The sequence below is a fragment of the Triturus cristatus genome, chromosome 8 (genome assembly GCF_964204655.1).
Source record: "Triturus cristatus chromosome 8, aTriCri1.1, whole genome shotgun sequence".
Lineage (NCBI taxonomy): Eukaryota > Metazoa > Chordata > Amphibia > Caudata > Salamandridae > Triturus > Triturus cristatus.
The window spans coordinates 743,295,909-743,322,178 of NC_140591.1; the positions used below are offsets into that span (position 1 = coordinate 743,295,909).

General features: G+C 42.1%; 1 protein-coding gene across 1 annotated transcript in view; it reads left to right on the forward strand.

Moving 5' to 3' along the window:
- ASMT (acetylserotonin O-methyltransferase) overlaps positions 1-26,270 on the forward strand; it is a 255,792-nt gene that overhangs the window by 48,868 nt on the left and 180,654 nt on the right. Inside the window, exon 3 of the mRNA XM_085622161.1 lies at positions 18,719-18,848. Coding sequence (XP_085478287.1) covers positions 18,719-18,848 — 130 coding nt within the window. The remainder of the gene's footprint in view (positions 1-18,718; positions 18,849-26,270) is intronic.

Sequence of the window (26,270 nt, forward strand, 5' to 3'; positions counted from 1 at the left end):
ACACTGTTTCATCGTGCCTGCTTCCTGCTGCTTTCATTGGGATGGCATGTGTTTCTATCAGGGCCACTAATAAAAACTGCACATGATAAAATAGCATGCGCACAGGCTAAACTCCATTTGCTTGTCTCTTTAAGCAGCAATCATAAAGTCAGAACTAAAATATTTTTAATTGCATCATAAACATAACTGCCAGGGTTTCCGATTACCATGTGTGACATTTTCATAAATTCTGTGTAATTATGAGTGACATTCAACGACTAAGAGGGACACTTACTCGCTAGGAAAAATCATGCAATGAAGATGAGGGAGACATATAAATATCAGAAATTACACCTTTTTGAGCAACCAGAAACTCTAAGGGGCTCATTACGATGGTGAGTGGACCTGAGCAACACCATCGTTGCGGTGTTTGGGACCGCCCGCCAGACATGCGGCGGTCTCACCACTGCAACTAGGATGCACCCGCCACACTGGCGGGCGCATCCAGGGCCTTTAACATTGCCGACGGTGCTGCTGGCTGCAGCATCGTACGCAATGTTTAAATGGCATGCACTGCATTTCCCTGCACTATGTAGCAGGCACCATGCGGTGCCTGCCACGCAGTGCCGGGAAATGCAGGGGGGTACCCATGCAGGGGGGTACCAGGGGTACCGCCCCCAGTGCAGCAACACCTTCCCCCTCAACAAGGCCGGCCCACTACAGGCCCCTGAATCCCTTTCTGCCTTGCTTTTTGCGGTGGGATGTCCGCTGCAAAGAGACAGGAGGAAAGGGATTTTGTAATCCCTAGGGCAGTGCCTGCAAGGCACCGCCGCAATGCTGCCCTATCTTTTGGTTCTGCAAAGCGGGCGGACACGGACTGCCTTGCGGAAACGTGGCGGACGGTCTTTGCGTCCACCATGCTGCCCTGAGGTTTCCCCCTGCCATCATAATCTGGCGGGGGGAAAACTGCTGTCAGATGACGGAAGAACCGCCACCGCCGGCCCTGCGGTGGTGGTCCTTCCGGCATCCTAATCGGCCCCAACGTTCTTAAACCGCTGCAAAGCACCAGTGCTGCTTGGAAATTCCATCTGTAACTGTTTCTGCCTAAGACCGTAATTACACAGAAGCAGCACACCTCCCTGCCCCCACCCACTCCTCTAGTGGTCTCAGAAGGATAGAAAATGAAAAATTTGATAGTGGTCTGAAAATACAGACAATAAAAGCTTGTATCATAGCGGCTATAGTTAGTGGAGCTCTGTAATGCTCTGCAGACCAATAGTTTTTCAAATTTCCAGGATTTCTTAAATGGACTGAAGAGTGCCCAGATGCATTATAGCTTGCAGCACAGCGCTATAAAAAGTTAGCAAATAAAATAAATACAGTCAACAAAAGTGTATCATAATCTTTTTGGGAATTATTGGTTCCAAATAAAACATTAATGTGAGGCATGGCAATACAAGACGTGCACATTTCAGAAAAAAAGCAAACAGCAACTGGTGGCGCTGTGGTTTGTGTTTATGCGGCTTACGCCCACACCCCTTTCCCAGTGACAGCCCTGAAGAGAGAACAGAATATACCAACAGAACCTCGAGGAAGTGAAGGTTTTAAAACTAACAATAATAGCATAGGAACAGACAGACAATAAGTAACACACACAAATGGGGAACGGGGCTGTCACGAAAACTGCAGTAAATATACATGCCTTGCATGGGGGAGAGTCAATCCTGGCCCCTATCCAATCCGTGCTGTGGGCCCCAGGCAGTGAGCCCCTCCGGGCACTTCAGCTTTAGTGCTCCCAGGTTCCATGCAGCCCCAGCGTGCTCATCAGGTGGTTATGCCTATTTGTTGGTGCATTACCACCCAGCACTTCGTGATTCTCCCTCAGCCCTTCAAGCCTGTGTGCTGCCCCATTGTGTCTCTTTGGTTGCAGGCCCAGAAACATTGCAAGCAGTTAGGGAGCCAACCTGGCTCTGGCGATGTTAATGTTAGGGTTATGCACCCCAGGAGAGTGGGCACACCCCAGAAGTGTTTCAGGCCGTTGTGGTCCCTGGGCGGCACCAGCTAGCAGCTTCAGTTAGTTCGGGGCCTAGGGCAGTGAGGGAACAGTGCCGCCCCCCAGCCATTTCAGGGCGCATCCTCTGAGTGTGTTGGAGGACACGGCTCCCAATGCAGTGCGGCCATGCCAGAAGTCTCGCTTCTGTGCCTGGCCCTTCCTCACCTTTGATTGCGGGTGCAGCTTCGACCGGCTCTCTCCACTCCCGCCATTATTTACCAGGCTCTCCTGAGCCTCCTCTCAGTGCAGCCCTCTTGAGGCCGTGTACTGGTATGGGCAGTCGCTCACTGCTGTTGCCGGTAACTCACCAGAGTACAGCCATCGACTCAGGGTTGATATCTAATAGACCACATCAATGTTTGACTTGTTGCTTCTCCGGGTGCAAGTTTTGGTTCTGAAATCCTCACGCATATGGAGCTGCCAGTTAAAACACTGAACAAGGAGAAATGCCACAGCCTGCTGCAGCATTAGTCCCCGGGGTAGAAAGATTCGCATTTGCCAGCCTCTGTGGACGACAGGAGGCAGTAGAAATGCACTTATGCACAATAGGGTCGCTTCCATTAGCAAGACTTTGCCTGGCAGGACTCAGCACGTACGCCACGGCGCGTTGGCATGCCAGCTAGTTTTAGCCAGCATAAAAGTGCTACCGCCAGACAGCCGAGGCAGACACTATGCCCATTATGCGTGACTTTCCATTTCAGTGCGATGATGCAGATCACCACACTGAAATGCGTTATTCTAGCACCTGATGAGTGGCACTTGGCAGGGTTGCATGAAGATATTGTTTACTGTGCAAACTCCCTTCATTTTAACCCTTGCACAAATAATTTGGAACATTTTAATCAGCTACAGTCTCCCAAAGTATAACACGCAGAGTTTCCATTCTCTACATCCGAGCTCTGTTGCATTCCATGGTGGCTGGTCCAATGAGAACGTTCATTTAGGGGGCAACATAACAAAGTGTATACACTGAGGCAAACACCGTCCCCTAGGTGTTGCAGTCGGCCTAGCGGGGAATCAGATCACTAGGCAAGCACATAGTAAGGATCCTATGTTTCTGCACAGGACCAGTAAGAGGGAAAACCGCATCAAGCTGATCAATTTTCTGAGCAATCAAAAAAGGGATGTCCTCACAATCCTGAGGACGTTTACCCATAACCAAATTAATGATAATGAGACTAATCACATGCCCTCACATGCGCAGCCTGCACAGGTTGTGAGAAAAGCACGGGCAACAAATTGGATCAGGCGTCTATAAAGGAGAATCACCTGAGCATACAACAGACGCACCTCTGCCAAATTGGCGTTGATATAATTAGGATATGGTGTAAAACCGGACAACACAGATAAAGTAGCCCTGTCAATACTTAAGGGGCTCATACGAACAGTAGCAATAGGATGGGGTGGGACACCATTAAACCAAATCTGGTGCTTCCACGTCTTAAAAGGAACATCAACAACCACATAAGGGTGATAAGCTGCTGGAAAACGTAACCCAGGAGTAAAACACTTCTAAGCCGTATGCAGAATCCACCTCAACTACAAAAACAACAGAGACCCTGCTTTGGGGACTCCATGCTTCAACAAATGTTGAGTAACCACCGCGTGGCAATGAGCCGGAATTGCATTCGGTTGAGCCATTCAGCCTAATAAAGGGACTCAAACTGTAGCCCAAAAACGGGTCAAAAAACCTTTTGAAATTCAAGCTTGAAAAACCTACAGCAATAGGTTATCCCTACAAACTGAAGAGGAAAAGCCCTCTCACTACAGACGTCTCCCGGAAAAGGTATTAGGATATTGTGGGCTAACACAAGCGTTACTCAGAGGTCCGTGAATAAGTGCCAGACCAAACATTGATGGGATTCTGCGGAATCATAGAACTATGCTTGGGATCATAGGATCTTAGTAGGCAGAGACTGAGTCATCCTACCACCTGAGTACCCATGAGCCTGGGACCGACTATCTATAGTGTTTCACTTGCTCTAATACTCACTCACAGAGGAACAAGTGATTAGACACCCCAGAACACAACACTCCTGACCCTTTAAGGAATCACGGTTGCAGGACACACACTTTCGCTCTCACACTCATACTAGTCCACAATAAGATCTGACAGAGACATCAGAAAAGTTTAAAATGTTTATTTTAACTATTGTGCTCTAGTATGCAGTAGACATGCCACAACAAGTAAGAAAATACTTAACACGAATACGGTCAACATTGTAAGTAGTCCACAAATCATAAAAGGAGCTGTCATTATACAAGACAGGGTAGCCTAACCCCATTCCCTTCTACAGAAGCACAGTGATTATATATAAGAAGATGTCTAAGTGTATGCCGCAGACCCCATACCTTAGCATGCTCAGATGAAGGTTCTACATCTCATGTGCTGTCACAAACTTGTCCCTGAAAAGATGCCTGTCTAAGTGTGTTGTTACTTATTCATGCATACCTATATGGCAGAAGTACTGTTCCCAAACAACAGCTGCTTTTGTGTTTTTTGTCTAGGTGCTGAGGCCTGACCAGAACAAAATAACAAGGGGCATTGTAGTTCGCCCCTATCTATGGTATGTTGACTAAATCTCAGGAAAGAACAGAACATGAAAACAACAGTAGATTCTGTGTGAAAATACAGTGTGGCACATAGCAAAATACATTTGTATAGTAACATGTGCAAAGCAAAGGGCAATCTGCAACGTGCTCATGCTAACATAGGGGAAACGACAATGGCCCTGCCTGGGACATTTGACACTACAATGGGATATTCTCCAATGATATAATTAAACAGACACTACATTGGCATACATACCAGTCAGCCCTAGTGACTGAGAACACTTTTAGAATTTCACATCCTAGTATAAAACAAATGAACTTTAAAACAGCTAACCAGCAACCCTAAGAGAGGTACTATTGCAAAACTAAAGTGCAAAATTAGATATGTGCAGTAGATTTAATGGTGTCATTTTGCAGGCCAGAAAGTGCAAAATTGCAAAGTAGCAGGTTAACTCCAGAAACATGGTCCTGGACAGTGTTGGAATGGTTTTGTCTACAATAAAACCCACTGTTCGCTGAACCACTGATGATCACAACTTAGCACGCTTGTACCATATATTCATCAAGAAGGTGCTAATAGCATTCACAGTTAGGGCTGAGATATCAGTTTTCAGGATTCTCTGAGCAACTGCATAGTGGCTCACCACCAGGTTCAGACACACTGGGCATATTCACTTGAGGCACTAGTTAAAATATTCTGAGCAAAAGAACAAAATATGGTCCTTTGTCTCAGAAACCAAACCACAGTCTGGGTACAAGTTAGAGGTCTGATTGTTCGTCCATTTGCTAGTAAGTGATTTCAAGGGTAAATTGCACAAACGGAAGTGCGTGTACAAGCTCTTGGCTAAAGATGGTGTAATAGTATCCAAGAATAGTTCAGAGCAAGGATTGATCTTAAACTCGAGAAGCTGACGAGGTAAATACCCATTTGTACCCCTCACAACATGTTGTTCACAGACATATGCCCGGTAGCAGGATTTTAGGCCATCGGCCTCAGCTTTGCATATATTTCCTTGGTCTTCTCACAGTCTCTGTAAACCTAGTTTCTTGAACAAGCTTGATATATGCTCATGTTCATCAGTTCCCCAAGAGAATCCCTAGACTCAATTAGCTCCAGCATGGACCAAATGTGTATCAAATACACTAAAGGCTTCATTTGTGCCACGTCAGAGATTCTGTTGATACCTAATCCAAGAAAAAGAGGGATGAAGGGTGTGCTGACCTAAACTGAAATAAGCGATCTTACAAAGTTGTTCTTTGCTTTGGCCAACTTCCGGGTGTCAGCACAGTCACAGATCTCAGCTCCAAAAAGCACTGCTCTCTGTGCTTTAGCCAGGTATACTTGAAGGGCAGGGGATATTGAGCGGGAGCAAGTTCTTTTGTGCAATTGAAGGATTGCTCTTATTAAGTTGAGGTTCCCACTTGACTTATCAGATAGTTTAACCCCCGATAGTCAAAAAAGTGGACCATTTCCAGAGGTTCATTGCCAGCCCTGCTACACAATTCCTAGCTACACCAGTCCCAAAGACCATATATTTATTTTTTGATGCATTGAGCTCGAGGTCTCTGGCTTTGCAAAACCCTACTAATGTATCAATCAGGTTCTGCAGCCCCATAGGGGTCTTAGAAATAAGAAGTGAATCGTCAGAAAAAAGAAGTATGGGGAACTTCTTACTGGTTAAAACAGGCGAATCGTTCTTGCAGATCACAAGTTCCTTTACCACATCCTTAATATACAATGTAAACAGGGTGGATACAAAAACGCACCCCTGGCATACGCCAGGTCGGATGGAGATGCGGTCAGTCAATTCACCCTTACTATCTCAGCAGCCCTTACTATCTCAGCAGACCTGAGCAGATTTTTTGATGTGTAGTCTTACAATAAGGTTTATCAAGTTGCCAGGGGCACCTATTTCAACCAAAACTCTCCATACGTTCTCTGAGGAACAAGGTCAAATGCGGCTCACAGATCTACAAAGGCCATGTGTAATCTTAGTTTTTTCAGCAGTGCATACTTCCAATACAAGAAGGGCAAATTTAAAAACCTGCTCTGAAGTACTAGTTTTTATGCTGAAGCTAGCTTAGAGTGGCAACAGGATATGTACCTCATTTATCCAGTTTAGCAGCTTGTCACGGACTTGCCTTGCAAAGACCTTCTGCAGATTATCTGTAAGGCTCATAGGCCTATAATTGGACAGAAGGCAGACATCACCCTTCTTATAAATCAGAATTATCTCCACTCCCCACCAGGACTCAGGTATTGCCCCCCTGGCCAAAATGGCATTAGATAGAAGATTGACATAACTAGTCCAAATTTTGGGCTCTGACTTGAACATATTATCAGGTATTTTATCAGGGCTGGGAGCTTTCGCTGATTTTAGGTGGCTGAAGGCAGTAGGAGTATCCTCTAAACAAAAGGATATTATACTATCCTCCCCTGCATCTGCATTTAGTATATTTTAAGCAAAGTTCTGGGCCTTAAGCCAGGTAGTGAGTCATCAAGCTTCTCTTGAGCATAGAGCATAGAGAAGTGGGGGAGCAACCTCTCTGGTGTAATATGATTGTGATATGTGCTCACGCTGTAAATACTTCCATGGGATATTATATGCTAGTAAGATCCGTTATCATTCAGTTTGGCAACAGATTCTGCCAGTTAATTTCATCCCAATTGCTCTTACCTTTTACAAGTGCCACTTTATAGTTCTGGCTAGCCTGTATAATCTCTTCAAGTATACAACCTTTAACAGCCTCCCTTAATACTTGTTTGGCTAATTTGCACATATGATTGAACCATGTTACCTCATTAACAGGGGATGTTTGCTTATGATCAGCTTTTTTATAACATATATCAATAAGTTTGTTGACATTTTTTTCATGAATATCTAAAATAGGAACTGCAGCAGAAGGAAAACCTTGATAATCAGATAGAAAAGCCACAAACAGACCATATATCTCTGAATGTAATTTGTGATCGGACATTACATGTGGCCAATGGACTCTCCTATGATTGTTCACTAATATTGGTACCATAACCGTTGTATGGCAGATGGTTGAAGCCTATCTAAGGGCAAGCCCAGAAACAAATGTAACCAGAGAGTTGTGGTCACTGTCTGTACGAGTTTCAACTTTCGGATCAGAAAGCAGTGGCCAGAGCCTCACATTTAGGAAGACATAATCAATAGAGCTCAAGTAAGGGCCTGTTTTGAAAGTGGGTGCCCTATCAGGATCTGAGCGAGGGCAACCATTACAATCCCTTAGGACCCAGCCAACAGTCATAGAGGTTAGTTGGAGAGCAGCACTCCAAAAATAATGCTAATATTTGCCTGTTAGTTGAGAAATATTCCACTGTTCATCCTTATTAGCTCACTAATGTATGGTGAGAGCTGAAAAGACACATTCAAATCTTCTGCCACTATTACTTTTGTATGTTATTGATGTAATTTAACAACATTTATTTAAAAAAGCCAAAGTAGGTGAATCGCTACTAGCAGGCGCTGACCTTACATAAGCATTGATTAATACCATGTTCACACTGGAGGGGAATTTAAGGGAGATCCCTACTAGATCAAGGGAATCAACCGACAATAATGTATACAAACACTAGATATTATTTTTTACAAATATTTGCAGCCTACCAATGACCCACCCAAATTTCCCCGGAGTCTTAACCAGGCCTGGGCATAGTTCACGGAGTATCGCTACGCGGAACTCGGCAAAGTGACCCAAAAACTCAGTTGAGTTCCGCAAGTGGCTGAGTGCAGAGTGCAGTGTGAACTGCCATTCGCGCTGGTCTTCCTGCCATTTGGGTAGAAATTCTACCCAAGCGGCAGCTCGCACTCGGAAACTTACCGCTCGCGAGCATGAGTGGGGAAAAAACTTCATGGCACTACGCAAAGCGGAGTTTTTTGCACTTCAGAAGCTCTGCGGAGATCGGAGTGCAGAAAACTCCGCAAACTCCGCGAACGGAGCGGAGTTCACTGCCCAGGCCTACTCTTACCTTCCACACTACATAGCAAGAAACCATTAATAAACACCTTTTTCACTGCCCAGGTTTCTTGGAATATACATACATCATGGTCGCCTATGTAAGAAATCCGTTCAGTGTCAATTCTTTCTGTTTAATCTCTGCCAAATTCATAGAGAAACTAACTTGTGGATCACACTCAGCTATTGGATACTGGTCTTCAGCCATTTGCTCTTTCAATACCAGCCCAGAGCACCCTAGTGTATCAGCATTGCCATCTGGGTCTACAATTTTTGACACAATGTAGTCAGCCAATAGAGCAGGCTCGGCTTGTTGCCTCAGTCAATCTATTGAGTTCAAACTAGATGCCTCTGGTCCCATAACAGATTCAAGCATACTGGGGCTCAGGTTAGTTAGGTACCACAGGTTGTCTGAGATGGACTGAGTGGCCGGGGGTGATAGGTTTAGCCTAATTTCGCACTTGGAAGGCCCACAAGGTGCCAAGTTCATAGTTAAAGATTTATAAGGGCTTTAACCAGCATTTTATATTTTAACGACACAAGAATGTAGTTAGAGGTTCATGAGCGTACGCTGTTAGTTATGCTTTGCCCTAATACAATGCGTGACCTTGTTGATCAGAGACTCAGTGTCCTCAAATGAGCCAGAAGCCAGTTTGAGAACCGGGGTCAAATAGATTACACTCCTGGATTTATCGCCATGGTCAATGTAGGGTGATTTCCCAGAGTAATTTGAGTATACCAGTCTGGGTGCCTAGTAGCAATAGTCTCACTTGCCCTAAAGGTAGGCTGAGCAATAGGCCGGTCAGTGCAATAAACAGAGGTGAGTCTTTGGACCGTGCAGATGGTCAGATGGCCTAGTAATAAGCATAGGGGATTTGTAGTCTGCCAGATTCTGCCGGGAACACAGGACTCTCTTCTCTTGATCCAGACTTTGGGCAAGCTTGGTGCCCGAAGTGAACAATTGATTAGTAGTGGCATGATTCAAGTCCTGGGTGCAAGGGTGTGGCTGCGTAGGAACCTAGGGGCCTAGAGACTTACTTCCAATAAGATTATTGCCAGGCTGGGTCCCCTTTTGTGGTCCCACAATCCAGACCCGCAAGAACATTTGCAGCAACAGTTGCTGGAGGGACTGCTTTGCATGTGAAACACTTTAAGTTGTTCAGCTTATGATGCAATGAAGAATAATAATCAGTGTCTGCTGGTGCCAAGGGAATATTAGCAGTTATGTCTCTAGAGGCACTATTTACTGTGGCTACAGGTAAGCCTTTGGGCTTTGTCATGGGTACAGTGGTGGACAAATTGTCTCCATGGTGTTTAAAGGAGAGAACCTGTTGGAACAGGGAATGCCAGGAACAATGTGAATTTTGGTTGACAGTTTCAGTCGGGTTGACATTTGCAAAAAGTTGCAGGTGGAAGTCTCTCAGGTTTTTCTGCTTGCCTATTCCACATAAGGGTTTCAGGAGCGCTAAAGGCATCCAGGCTAGTTTTATGCAAACTACCTTTGCTTCTGCAAACACCAGTGCTCTACATTTTCCTGAACATGTCCGGCACTTTTGGTTTATCTCTGATGTTAGTTGTTTTGCTTTGGTTTCTAGACTGTGTAGACCTCCTCATTTAGATGGTCCATATCGTCCAAAGTACTGTCTCTGTCAGCGTCAATAGGGGGGTCAGAACCCCTCCCCCCTGCAGCTTTTCTTGATTTTTTAGCATTTACTAACGTTTTGGGTGTTTTTGGTGCCATTGTTAAAATCTTGTGCACCAGCACCAGACACTCGTCAAAACTGCCAGGGGCAAAATGAAAATATACCCGGGCAACAAAAAGTTTTTAAAGCAAATGAACGTACACAGTCCAAGCAGATAATGTCCAGCAGAGCAGGGCACGGGGGAAGAGTGTGGGCCTGGCTTGGCCTCTTCTTGACGATGATGGATGAAGACAGGCCCGTCTTGGCCCAGTCTTGGCCAGTCGCATGCACAGGTATGTCCTGCAGTGCGGGAGAAGTCCTGCACTTAAGAGCGTGATGAGAAGAGCTGTTTGCATCTGAGAAGGGTGGGGGACATGGTCCCACCCCAGCACACGTGCGTACTCAAGCTGCTGCAATGCAGGCCGGAAAGCCACTAGCAAATGCATCCTGCGCTGCCAGAGGAGTCCTGCACTCAGGAGTGCAATGAGAAGAGCTGCTTGCCATTGGGAAGGCTAGGGGACGTAGTCCATCCCCACCCACAGGCCTTACTCATGCTGCTGAAATGAGGGCCTGAAAACTGCTGGAAAATTCTACAGTAGCCAGTGCTGGGTCCACTTGTTACAATTCTCAAATTCTATAATTAAGCACAGCCCAATCTCCGAATGTCTCTGTCCCATGGATATCCTCGTGCACCCAGAAAAACAAAACACTTTTCCTAATGTTGGTTAGAGTGGATTTATATTATTTTTCTTACAGTTGTTTAATTTTTTTTGCATTTTAATATTTAGTTTTTCCACAGTTTATATAATTTTTAGAAAAATATTATTTTTATATATGTTTTACATTTATTATATTACTTTACTTACTAATTATGTATATATATTTGAATATATATTTTTGCTTCTGCTACTATTATTTTTGTAGATTTGTAAATTGCTAAATATTGTTATTATGTGTTTAAAATATGTATGTTTAATCTTTCTATATTTAGTGCACAGTATTAAAACTATTTTCTATGTTTATTTTGCTATTTTAATTAGGTTACATATTTCTATTTATTATATATGTTTGGAAATTTTCAGTTTATTTTACTGTCATTATTTAAAATGAAATGCATTTAAAAATTGTTTATTTATTGATGTTACATTCTTCATGTATATATATTTCTACATAATTTAAAAATATTTATGTATATATTTTATCTAAATATATATACATTAAATAAATGATGAAAAAATGTATTTAACATTATATTATTTTAAACTAATAATCTATTAAAATGAAATTAGTTTAAAGTCAATATGTATAAAAAAAGCTATTCTTAACTGTTACTTTTCGATATTCTCTGGCGCAATATTTTTGGATCAATACCCTTGACCCACACCTCAAGTTTTCGCAAACAGTGTCTGACAACACCATCCCTTTTCTAGATCTTAACATCAGTTTGCACAGGGGCACATTATCAACCTCCTTGTATAAAAAACCAACAGACCGCAATAGTCTGTTACTATACACAAGTCATCACCCCCGAAGCCTGAGGGATAATTTACCTATTGGACAGTTCCTTAGGGTAAGACGAAATTGAAGTAACTTGTCAGACTACAGAGTAGAAGCGAAGAAATTGGCTAACAACCTACGGGCACGGAACTATCCTGCCAAACAGATAGCCCTAGCCAATAAGAGAGCCCGAAATAACCATCGAGAAGCCCTGTTGGAACCCAAAATAACAGCTCCTACTGAGGTCCTGACGTGTGTCACATCATTTACCCCATTGTCAAATCAGATCACCAAGATAATCAAGAAACATTGGAACATTTTAAACACAGGCACTATGCAACTTGAAACCCCTAGATTTTCATTCAAACGTACAAAAAACTTGAAGGACACCTTGATTCACACTCGTCCACGCCTACAGGGGCAGCCAATCCAAAGACAATTATGGGATTTGCCACCTGTAACTGGACATTACCCCTGTGGCTCATGTTCGGTATGCCCCATGACTACAACACACAAGTCTGTCCTTTTTGACAATAATTTTAAATGGGAGTTACGCCGCCACACTAATTGCAACACAGCCAATTGCATATATCTGATTACATGCCCGTGTAGATTACAATACGTTGGCATGACCACCCGCCCAATTAAAACACGCATGACTGAACATCGCAGCAATTTTCGCTGCAGAAAAATCAACACTAGAATGTGTACACACTTTCTAGAAAAGGGACATCCACCAGAGTCATTCACCTGGCTCATATTGGAATCATTTTCCAATATCACTAAAGAAGCTTTGCTTGCTAAAGAACAGAGGTGGGTGTTTAGATTGGGCACCCATGTGACAGGATTAAATGACGCCATTCCTTGGGCCTCCATCAAACCTCCTTGAACAAGACCACCTTTGTGCTAACACTAATTCTTGACAAACTGCACTCTCGGATACTTACGTATATGCCTTACGTATATGCCTGAGTGGACAAGAGAGTGTGTTTAAATCAGAGACCCTGAAAGAAATAAATAGAGTGAATCACGCAGACTCGCGGAATAGACTCTTTCTTTTGAGTGATTGCCTCTATGTGTACATGCAACAACTATTGACTTAGAACAAGAACCGTTGCACTTCACGAGCGCCATGACGACACCAAATAAAACCACCCCCCCCCTTCCCTACCACTGCTACTTACTGGTGGTATCTACACCTCACGTCATCCCGAAGGTTTAAGACTCTACCATAAAGATATATTAATACAACAACGAGCCTACTCTGACAACACGGAGTCAGAGGCCACCACTTGACTCAGATAAAGTACCTAGATCAGTATAACAACGAGTCTTTTTTGTGTACATGTATCCTGGGGCCAACCCTATTCAGGTTGAGTACAACGACCATACATTTCGTACCTATAAGTAGAATGCACTGACAGCGGCTCAATCACTAAGATGATTCAGTAATGCACATCGGTAAACTGAATAGTGAAATACACCCCTGACACATATTGCTATGGGACTAGATCCCTCACTCAAGATGGCGACCGGATTCACCGCCGGTCGGGATGGGGTAATGCAATCTCTAGTGTCTCTTTCACTTCCGGGTCTGAATCTAACAGACGCTGCCTTCATATACCGACACGAGACTCGGAGTATCGCCACCCAGTCCTGGTAGAACGGGGTAGGTGTATACGAGACACGGACTCGGCGTGTCAGTAAGTAGACAAAATCTTACTTGTTGACCCTTTACTTTTGTAAATTGAGTTGTGCATTTGGTGAATAATATTTTTGAAACAGGGATCCGGCGTGTCATTAAATAGACAGAAACCTCACTTTGTTGAACCCATGTTATGGTTAGATTCTTATTGAGGTGCTACTCGCTTATTTACCGTGGCTCCTTCAACGCTCATAGATTTACCATGTGGGTGATCTTCACTTCTAGATTCAACATCGGATGAGTATAGATTTGATTGTCAATGCCAGACCTAAATGAGATAGCATTTAACGCAAACCTATTTAATGTTGTGTCTGGTTATGTATCTAACAAACGAAATCACAGCACACAAACTACTCTGACAAGAGCACTCGAGATGGCCACATTTACATCTATTGAATGTATTTTTTTAGTAAGAGACTAGGGACTGAACCATCTCTAGATATAGGGGTGTTGGTTATAGCCCTCACCGACTGTAGTCCTCTCTAGATCATGACCCGTTTATGCCTTAACGAAACCAGAGAAGGGATTACTTTAACCCAGGAATAACCTGTTTCTAACCACATTTGCCAGTTTTATGATCTGACTTTGGCAATAAGAGAAGGGGTTACTAACAACCCTGGAGTATGTTATTTCTAACCACCTCTAGCTTTCTCCCTATATAATTACAGAACGCGAGGAACTCCTTGCGTTTATCTACCAGGAACTGCAGTGGACTATCCTTAGGAATTCTTAGGGTAAGTCCCTCTATTAATTTAAAATTTCACCATTCATCACTTGTAGTAGAAGTCACTTCACAGGGTTCAGATTCACTACGTTTTTTACCACCCTTCACGTCTAGAGTGCACTTTCACTACATTTGCACTCAATTGTTCACGTGATAATTAATGTCAGTACACCGTGACTGTTTCATGCATTCTTTAACCTCCTTGGCCTTTATCCCCTTACAGGTAGACCGAGCTGCAGGTAACTCTACAACTGTGACTTAGAATGCTCACTGTTTATTAAGATATTATGATGAATTTTAGATGTAGATAGAGAATATCTTTTGGTCCTGAGGAATCGCCAGAGAATTTCTCTAATGGAGCGAGAAACATGTCGACCTTACTGAGGCAGTGTACATAACCTAGTCTATAACCCTAAGTTAGTAACACTCAACCTCATAGTTTTTTAATTAGGGGAGAAGGCTTCCTAATAAATTGGTTGAGTAAGCACTTCGACCCCTATTTTTAATAATCAACACACTTCATCTACATCACCCTAGAGCCCCACACACCCATGCAACTACCGGCTTCATTGGATAAAAAGATCTCCACAAAAGTGCTCCTTAAACAAGAGCCCGTCGGGTATTGCACCAGCCGACTCGACGCAGGAGCAGCCCGATGATGACGCGATACATCCGAAGGGGTACGTGAATCACGATACCCTTTAGGTTGTGTGAGGGCCTCAATATCCAACATTTCAATTGTCCGTGAACACAATTTCTCCCCTCTTCCCTTCCCTTACCTTTCCACTTATAGGAACAGCTCTGTCAATTTTGTTGTACATTCTGAGGGCACACACAGCTGGACCTTTTCATAAAGCGCCTTTACGCCCCCCCTGTTCATTCTTTGGATATATGCAATATTTTTGGAACAATCTTTTGGTTGTTCCCACTATATGTACAGGACCATGATATTGTGGTAAATTATATTTTTGGTGCGATATTTGGGTGTCTCGATATTTTTGACAGCAATATTCTGCCAGACAACCTCACCAGTTCATCAGCAGGCCAAGCTGAATAAACGTCTTGAAGGTCTATATATCAACCACTGGGAAGGGCATAGAAAGATGAACAGCAAGTTGGACTGTACTGGAACTACAGAGAGAAATCTTCAATACCTCTATAAGGAATGCACAATACCGATAGCCTCAACCAGGCAGAGGCTTAGTGAAAACTACTACTAAACTGCAAGAATCTTTTGCTAGTAAATCAGACGTATACCCAAGCTATTATTAACTTATCAGTAAAGGCTGGTATTATGCCCAGTGAGTGGAAATCAGCACATATTAGTTCTCTTTTGAAGAAACTTTCCTGAATCCCGTATTGATATTGATACGTTTTTATTGTGTGCGAATGCCAACGGCGTCTTGGCGCTAATGTCTACCATTCTGACTGAAGATGAATCAAAAAGTGTAAACTAGTTTTTAATACTTTTTTTATTTTATCTCTCAAAATGAACAAGAAAAAAGCCAGGATTTAAGATGTTTTCTAAAACTTGAGAGGTTGGATGGGCCTCTCAAGTGTTCCGGTAAATTATTCCACCAGTGGGCTGCAGTGGTTAATTTGTAAAAAGAAGGCAGCTTGCACCAGCCCATTTCTCCTGTTAGCGTTGCCTAAAACAGAACCAACTACCAGCCATGAAAGCAGGGAGAGGATGTGGTGTAATGGCCAGAGCTTCTGACTTCGGAGCGGGGCATCGGCTTAACATCCTGTGATTCTGGGCAAATCACTTGATCTTCCTGTGCCTACTATAAATTAATGTGTCCTTAGCTGGTGCTCATGAAAAGCGCCAGTGTTGATGATAATGTGCCGAAACTGAGCACCGAAAATCACTGGCTCAAATTGAAATTGTAATGTGGAAAACTCATGCCCCCCCCCCACCCCAGTTAAATCTCCTGATTTTACGAACATTGATTGTTCTTAAATTAGTTGAGCCCAGTGGCCTACTGGGGTTATACCTAGTAAGATTTCTCTTTAGGTAATCTGTGGCAGCTCCATACAGGTTTTTGTGAGCAAGACAAAGAGCCTTGAACTTGACTCTATCCTTCAACGGCAACCAATGAAACTCTTTAGTTTCCATCACATTGACTAAAATGAAGGAATTTTCTTTAAAAGTCTTGCTGCTGCTTTCTAAAGGCATTGAAGTTTTTTCAAGGAACGGTGATGAAGCCCTACATATAGGGCATTGCAGTAGTCCAATCTTGGTAACACAAGTGCTGTTACTACTGTTTTCTGCAATTCAAAAGGTATGTACAAAAGAATCATCCTGATCTTACGAAGTATGAAGAAACAGGAGGCGGTGAGTCTATTTATCTGTGTATTAAAGTACAGACTCAAAGAGTCAAAGATTATTACTGGACAACTACCAACCAATATCACAATGCCCCTTCCTGTGGAAGCTGTTGGAGTGCACTGTCTATAATCGGCGGTCCAACTATGTAGAGAAAATCAACTATCTCCACACTTTGCAAGTGGGCTTTTGTGCGGGCTCCAGTACAGTAGTTGTATTGGATGACCTGATATAGTGGATCACCAGTTACTTCTAAACCGTCTGTATCAGAAATGATAAAAAGACCATGAAGAGTTTAAAGAACAAGGGGAGGGAGCCTGGTGGAACTCCACATTTTTAGGGACGTTTGGGGCTTATTTACAAGCCCCTTGTGCCGCGGTGCGTCACTTTTAACAATGGATATTACTGTCTATGCATACTTACCGTGTTGTGGTTACCTATTTTAAACATATGAATATTGGTGGAAGAGCTTTGCACACTACTTCTACTAAACACTAGAATTGATTACCAGCAAAGGTAAGAAGTATTACTGAAATTCTTCGTTTCAGGTTAGATCTGAAAGTCTGGCTATTTTCCAGATAAAACTAAATACATTCTCTCCACTACTGGTTTCATTTTCCATCTTTAGTCATTTTTCGGCTAAAGGTTTAGCACCAAGATACCTGTTGGTGATAGCTGCTCTTTAGAAATTCACATAAATCAAACAAATTAAAAATGCTGAAACTGGTCAACAGAAACAGACGTTTAACCCAAGAGAGGCTATGCTTTGCACATACACCAACAGGGATGACACAGATATGCTTTCTACTGATCCGTCCCTGGTGCTTCAGACATTAGATAAATATACCCTGCAAAGCTGTTTGGGAATTAACAATGCTTCCCATGAAAAAGTGGTGCCAAATTAGCATTTTCCTAAGAGAATGCAGGCAGATGACAAATACAGACAGATCACTGAAATAGCACCAGAAAATGTATATTCTCTCATCAGACTATACACAAAATGTAATGTTCAGATTGTGTAGCCATATTCATTTTGTTCCTATTTCTGCCATCGCGTCAATGCAATGATCCTGCTGTTTTTTTCCATCAGTGGTGTGCCGTATATATTTAGTATGGCAGCAAAAAAGAAAGGTGTGAATGCATCACTCACCATGAACCGACAGGTCAACACCATCACATCCAGCTGATTTAACATCTTCCGCATCCTCCGCAACACCTTCAGATGGTCCCCCCCCCGAGTCAAGGAAGATAGTCACCCACGCACTCATCACTAGCAGACTGGCCTATGGGAACGCGCTCTACACCGGCATCAACAAGTCCCTACTCCGCAAACTCCAGACAATAGAGAACACAGTCGCCAGACTCGTCCTCGGCATCCCCCGGCACGAACACATCAGCCAACACCTGCGAAGACTCCATTGGCTCCCCGTGGATAAAAGAGTCACCTTCAAAATCCTCACTCACGCCTACAAATACCTACACAACAATGGACCCAAATACCCTAACAACAGAATCAACTTCCACATACCCAAAAGAAACCTCCAATCTTCCAACCTCGCACTGGCCGAAACCCCGCGCATCCACAGAGACAGAGCAGGCGGACGATCCTTCTATCACATTGCAGCCAAAACCTGGAACAAACTGCCAGAGGACATCAGATGTCCCCCTCCCTGGACACCTTCAGGAAGGCCTTCAAGACCTGGCTTTTCGGTTAACGGAGCTGCAGACCCCCCTCCCCCTAGCGCCTTGAGACCCTTACCGGTGAGTAGTGCGCTTACAATTCCCTTATTGATTGATTGATTGATTAGCAGTTTCTATGGGTACCCTTCCATCATGCCGATACATTTATACTAATCAATGTTGGTGCTCTAGTTGCATTTCAGCCTCTTTAAACCACATCTACAGGACCCCTCCTTTCACTGGGAAGCTTGAATGAATCTTAACCAATTGGAATTCTTCCTGGTATTCCATTATTTTTAGCTTATATTTCCAATGCTAAAGATGACCAGTCATTGGTCAATTAGTGTTGTCTCTGCCCTAATAGCAAGAGTCATTTTTTCGTATCAGTAGCTCACTTTAATCTTCAGTGCTGTATTTACCGCTGCAGCTGAACAGCCTAGTTTGACATTCTGTTTTGTATTGAGATTTGCTATTGTGCATCACTACATGGGGTGCCATTTTCCTTTGCTGACTTGTTGCCATTTTATCACTCCAGCGTTTTACAGGAACACAGACCTATCAACTACCTACCTCACAGCGTCCAGCCCAAAGTCCTTGCTTCCCATGATGATTTACTATTCTCAGACAGCATACAAGTATTGGGATTACTTAGCAGATGCAGTAAGGTAAGGATGACATTTCTGGCCATTTTGTGTTCATTGTATTTCCCATGAAGAATTTACTAACCCATAGTAGGCATGATAAATAATATCTAAGGTCATGGCCAAACCATTTTTTCATTACTACCATGCTCACATATCTATGCTATCAACAGCATCTTTGTACCATGACTGAGATATCATCCTTCCAATTCAGGCAACTGCACACCGTACTAGGAACAAAGGCCCTGATTTAAAGTGTTCCGGACGGATACACCATCACAAATTTGATGGATATCCCATCCATCTTATCGCAAGTGCCACAGGACATAATGCACTTGCAGTAAGGCAGACACAAAATATGTCACATTTGGGATAGAGGAATCCATCCGCCAAACTCCAATCAAGCCCTAATTTTTTAGTAGCATCATTCATAATATGGGCCGATTGACCCAATCAAAGGCCTTCTCTATGAAAGGAAAGGCAACTGTGATTGACATTTTTGGTGCATTGTTCATAATTGCAATCACTAAACTAGGGCATACTCAACCATTGTTCAACCAAGGATGAAGCCATCGTGCACTGCTTATATGAATCCAGGAAGCAGTGGTGTTAGACAATTGACCAGCATTTTGGCAGGAACCTTCCTATAGACATGCAATAATAATACTGGTTATTAGGGTGTGCAAAGCTTTAAGTCTTTTCTCCAAATAGTAGTCATATTAGCCTAGTTCCCCTTTGGTGGAATACCTGTGTTGAAATGGTTTATAGAATTCAGTGTAATTCTCTTTCTTTGTATCGAGCAGATTCAGCATTCAGAATTTGAACAATATCTGAGATTAGCACCTGGCAGTTTACCAGTTTCAATAGTTGTTTTTATAATTTACGGGCCCGATTCACAGAACTAACTTAAGACAAAATCCTAAACTTACTACCATTTTGGTATTCACAGAAGGCACTTACTCATTTTGGTATTCACAGAAGGCACTTACTCATTTCGGTATTCACAGAAGTTAGGAGTCCTAACTTTAGGACTCCTAAATGCCTTCTGTGAATACCGAAAGTCTTAAAATTAGGATTTTTCTCAGTTTAGTAGTAGTATAGTTAGGACTCCTAACTTTAGGACTCCTAAATGCCTTCTGTGAATACTAAAAGTCTTAAAATTAGGATTTTTCTCAATTTAGTAGTCCTAAATTTAGGACTCCTAACTTTAGGACTCCTAAATGCCTTCTGTGAATACCGAAAATCTTAAAATTAGGATTTTTCTCAGTTTAGTAGTAGTATAATTAGGACTCCTAACTTTAGGACTCCTAAATGCCTTCTGTGAATACCGAAAGTCTTAAAATTAGGATTTTTCTCAATTTAGTAGTCCTAAATTTAGGACTCCTAACTTTAGGACTCCTAAATGCCTTCTGTGAATACCGAAAGTCTTAAAATTAGGATTTTTCTCAGTTTAGTAGTAGTATAGTTAGGACTCCTAACTTTAGGACTCCTAAATGCCTTCTGTGAATACCGAAAGTCTTAAAATTAGGATTTTTCTCAATTTAGTAGTCCTAAATTTAGGACTCCTAAATGCCTTCTGTGAATACCGAAAGCCTTAAAATTAGGGGGCCCGATTCACAGAACTAACTTAAGACAAAATCCTAAACTTACTACCATTTTGGTATTCACAGAAGGCACTTACTCATTTTGGTATTCACAGAAGGCACTTACTCATTCCGGTATTCACAGAAGTTAGGAGTCCTAACTTTAGGACTCCTAAATGCCTTCTGTGAATACCGAAAGTCTTAAAATTACGATTTTTCTCAGTTTAGTAGTAGTATAGTTAGGACTCCTAACTTTAGGACTCCTAAATGCCTTCTGTGAATACCGAAAGTCTTAAAATTAGGATTTTTCTCAATTTAGAGAAAAATCCTAATTTTAAGACTTTCGGTATTCACAGAAGGCATTTAGGAGTCCTAAAGTTAGGAGTCCTAACTGTACTACTACTAAACTGAGAAAAATCCTAATTTTAAGACTTTCGGTATTCACAGAAGGCATTTAGGAGTCCTAAAGTTAGGACTCCTAACTTCTGTGAATACCGAAATGAGTAAGTGCCTTCTGTGAATACCAAAATGAGTAAGTGCCATCTGTGAATACCAAAATGGTAGTAAGTTTAGGATTTTGTCTTAAGTTAGTTCTGTAAATCGGGCCCAGGATTTTTCTCAGTTTAGTAGTTGTAAAGTTAGGAGTCCTAACCTTAGGACTCCTAAACTGAGAAAAATCCTAATTTTAAGGCTTTCGGTATTCACAGAAGGCATTTAGGAGTCCTAAAGTTAGGAGTCCTAAATTTAGGACTACTAAATTTAGAAAAATCCTAGTTGTAAGACTTTCGGTATTCACAGAAGGCATTTAGGAGTCCTAAAGTTAGGAGTCCTAACTATACTATTACTAAACTGAGAAAAATCCTAATTTTAAGACTTTCGGTATTCACAGAAGGCATTTAGGAGTCCTAAAGTTAGGACTCCTAACTTCTGTGAATACCGAAATGAGTAAGTGCCTTCTGTGAATACCAAAATGAGTAAGTGCCTTCTGTGAATACCAAAATGGTAGTAAGTTTAGGATTTTGTCTTAAGTTAGTTCTGTGAATCGGGTCCTACATATTTAACTGTCGGGCAGTAAACATCCCCAATTGAATTTGCAACTTTATTTTGCAAATTGTAGCTGTTTACTTAAAAAACACTAGAATAAAATCGATGAAAGGTTGCAACTTTCGTTATGGGACATATTTGCTATTAATTTTGTTCTGTTTCGAATATTCTTTGGTCATCACAGACAAAATATGGACTGAATGTGTAATGAACTCATGCCACGATTTCTGCATATCAAATATAAGACAGGCTTGAATAACTCTCCATTTTCTCATTGCTAAAATCAACACCACAGTACCTTCACAATATAGTCATTGCATGTGTATTTGAAGCATCTGTAGAACATCATGAGAGTAGTTTAAATGTTGGGTGTAATACCGAGTCTTTGTTTTTGGTCCCAACATTATTTTATTGGTACATCTCCCTCTGTAAATTCCAAAAACATTGAGTCTTTTTAACACATTCTGTCAAAAGCCCCTTGCTACATGATCTGTTTCTGACCAGATCAAACTGAACCATGATTTCTTCTCTTCCTCCCCTCCTTCGTTGTGTATTTTCTCCTCTTGCTCACTTATATGTATGATTTTATCTTGTTTTGCATCATATGGTATTTCATTATTTACAAATAAAATCTCTTAAACTTAAAAAAAAACTGAACCATGATTGAAATTGCATGATCATTATCATAATGTGATAGATCACTATGGAGAAGAGACTAAGGATATCACTTGGAAAAATAAATCATATACATTCGCTGGATGAGAAACGTTAGTAAGGCAAATGTCTTGAGTTTTGGGTCTTACATTACTACTTTGCCGAGATAGCACACAAAAGCGATCATGCAAAGGACTTAACGTTAAGCTAAAGTCTGCTCCAGGAATAGAAGACCCATTGAAAGAAGAAAGCTCAACCAACAGCGTAATTAACATCAAATCCTTATCAGTATGAGGTCTATTATGTCCTAAATAGAACACATATAACATTTTCTTTAGAATTATCCACTGTCCTGAGTCATTTACAGTAACCTTTGAAACTAAGATGTATTACACCTCAAAATCGAAACTCCAGAATATTCAAGGTTTGTAATGTAATCTAGTACATATTTAAGTTTAATTTACAAAGAACTGCCCAATCCTGGACTGCTAATGCAGCTTTTCAAGACATTTAACTAGAACTTTTATCACACAAACCTGTCACATCACCAGATGTCCACATTACAGATAAAGCAACCCTTTGACATTCCACCTAATGAGTCCTATAAAATATCCAAATTGAAAAAGTGGAACTGATATAAATAAACACTAAAAAAAGAAAGAAGACAGACCCATCAGAACCAGGGGACAGGATCAAGTCGCCACAAAACACAGAAAATTCCCTGAGGAACCCTAGCAGGCCAAGTACAAAGGTATATATTTATGTGAAAGTCACGCAGCGCAGCTCAGTAAGTCACCTTGCTGCACCACGTGACAGGGAAAGGGCAGGAATGAGCCAAATTTTAAATAATATGGCAGATTCCTATCTTTGAACCTGCACTACCAAACTGTAGGCCAGAAGCTGTGCTGTGCCAGGATTGTGTCTAACCTGACAGGGTTAGTGTCAACTCCAACCTCCATATGCAGTTTGGGATCAAAGTAAGCCATTTCAGTGACATTCTCAATAGCTTGTTTAATTTTTTGGAAGCTGTTCTCACATGCATGTGACCAATGAAAAGACACTTTCTCTTTCGTCAGTTCTTGTAACGGTGCATTGACTGTAGCAAAGTCTTGTATGTATATAGAACAGTAACTGGTCATTCCAAGAAATGATCGTAACATAGACATTTCGTGTGGGTGAGTGGCAGTAAACAACGCTGGCACCTTAGCCGGTTAAGGGTTCATACCCCCATCGTTTAATTCATGACCAATTAATTTCAAGCTTTTCGTGTGGAATTCACATTTGTCAGCATTTAGAGTACAACCTGCATCTTTCAGTAAATGACATATTTGTATAAGAGCTTTGTCATGCTCTTTGTATGTGGCTCCAAAAACTAATATGTCATTGCTATAGTTAAATGCATTTACTGCAAGCCGTTTGATACATTGAATGGGGTCTTGGAAAGATTTTGCAGCTGAGGATACACCGAAACTCAATCGCTTGTTGTGAAAAGGTTGTACTGTACCTGGATTTTTCTTCAAGCTCTAATTGGTGATATCCTTTATTTAAGTCATTGAGAGAAGAACTTCACACCATTCAGGTGCAATGTGTGGATCTGGATGTCTCTCTCACTCAGTCACCTTGTTGACCTGACGCATGTCAACGCATATGCATACAGCCCTTTCACTGTCTCTTTAAGGGACTACTGCAATGGGAGAAACCCATAGCGTTGGACCAGTGGAGCATTCAATGATGTCATTTTCAAGCAATTAATTAAGTTACTTTTTAACAGCCTCTTACAAGTGAAACGTAATTCTTCTGTGTCTTTGTTCAACAGAACGAACATACTCTTTTATGTTTAACATTGTTTTAATTGTTTTGAGTTTTCCTAACCTGTGAAATAATGAAGGAAATTGACTTATAATTTCAAGATGGGCATTCATGTTGTAGTTCACTGATGTCAGTCCCATATCAGCAGCTGTGCTGAAATAAATTCAGCAAGCAAGCACTTGAGGCTTACTTGAAGTACATGAATATGTGCTTGCACCACAGTTTACTTATGTTTCATTGTAGCTACATACAAACCTTGACTCTTTAAGGGAGTTGAGGTAGCCCATGTGCATACTTCATACGTTAGTTGAGGTAACAGAGATAACTCTTGATACATCTCCTCAGGCAGGATATATATCGATGCACCGCTATCAATTATGAATGGTATCGAATATCCATTTATCATTAGAGTGTTCTTCAAGCAATATTTGAATGTTTCTGGTGCTTTTTCTTGTTGATTTGTCTTTACTTTGAATTTTTCTGACTAGTCCCAAAAGTGCACCCCTTTATGAAGCAAATAATGGCATTGCGCAATTGTCATTGTCACTTTCGCCAGAGACTGATACTGAAGAACTCTTCGTCGATGATTTAGATGACAATCAACTTCATTTTGTGTTGATTTGCCTCTGTTGTTGTGACCGCTTGGCGTTGTGGGTGCGTCGAACAAAGCTGAGGTAGCGTTCGGTTGGTCATTTTGTCTTCACGCTGTGATGCACTTACTTTTCTCTTCATCTTGCAGGTCGTCCCAACATGATTTGCTTTACCACAGATGATGCATATTTGTCTGATTCAGGGACATTTGTCTTCATGTGGCAATGACAGTCCACATCTATAACACGTTTTCGTCTTCTGTGGAGACATCACCATGTGTCCCCCCGCCTTATACCTTAGTGTACTCTTCATGCTCATGACTGACTCACTTTGGGTGCCTCGGGCCTCCATGTCAGTTGCTTGAGGATCAGCACGCTATTCTGCGCGAGCAGTCTTGTGGACTCGTTTAAAGCTCAGAGTTTCCATCTGCATGTGTAATTGAAAGGTATGTAACAGACATCCATCGATCACTCTGAGGAGGGTAACTTCCTCATCATTAAACTCATTGAACCTACAGTGTTTCACCAGAACATCCCGTCTCTCAAAACATTAATCTACTATTTCACCTCGAATCTGGCGTTTTTGACTAAATATTTATCTGTCATAATGCACATTTAGAACTGGATTCAAGGCTGCTTTACTTTGATCATACAGCACTTCACTTTCTTTTGGGATCTATTTCATGGCTTCTTTCACTCCATCACCAGCCATATTCTTCAGATACTTTATGATCTTTTTATGATATTTTACATCTATTGCATGTATGAAATATTTAGAAGTCTCCATCCATGCAGTCCATCTATTGCCAATATTGTATTTCTTGGCAGTATCAAATGCAGATGGTGGTTTTAAGAATGCATCAGCAGTATACTCTGCAGCACATTATTGAATGATGATTCATTAATGGTTTTGGTAAGTAGATGAACCTTGTATACCATTAGTCCATGAAAGCAGATAACATTATGATAATTGTCAGCTTGAGCTTAAATGTTTCTTCACAAGCACCTGGCTACATCATTTAGCATTCTTTCTCCATTTAGCATATGGCATTAATTTACGTAATGGCGCTGTACCTTTTATTTGCGGCCGTTTCACTCAGTTCCTGGCCACTGACAAGTTGGCTTTCAATGTTGCTTACTTTCTCTAATTGTTTTACAAAGACTGTGTACTCTTCTACACTTCGACTGTGCCACACGTGGCACGCACAAGCACTTTACTGGACCACGGCAAACTCTCTGAAGGAGGGCTTTCAGTGTACTGGCTTCATATTCCCTATCTCGTCGCCCATTGTAGCGTCCTGTCAGCTGCGGAACTTGCCAATAACCACACAACACGAGGAGAGTAGTTGTACATGTCTTTATTCTGCTGCGTGTAAGTCAGAACTCAACTTTCTAAGCCTGTCTTCAACTTATCAATCAATCAATCAGAGCATTTGTATAGCGCGCTACTCACCCGGAGGGTCTCAAGGCGCTTGGGGGAGGGGGGTCCGCTACTGCTCGAACAGCCAGGTCTTGAGTTGCTTCCTGAAGGAGAGGTGGTCTTGGGTCAGGCGGAGGTGGATGGGGAGGGAGTTCCACGTCTTGGCCGCCAGGTAGGAGAAGGATCTTCCTCCCGTTGTGGCTCTTCGGATGCGGGGGAAGGCGGCGAGGGCGTGGCTGGTTGATCGTAGCTGGCGGGTGGGAGTGTAGAAGGTCAGGCGGTCGTTGAGGTATCTTGGGCCTTGGTTGTGGAGAGCTTTGTGTGCGTGGGTGAGGAGTCGGAACAT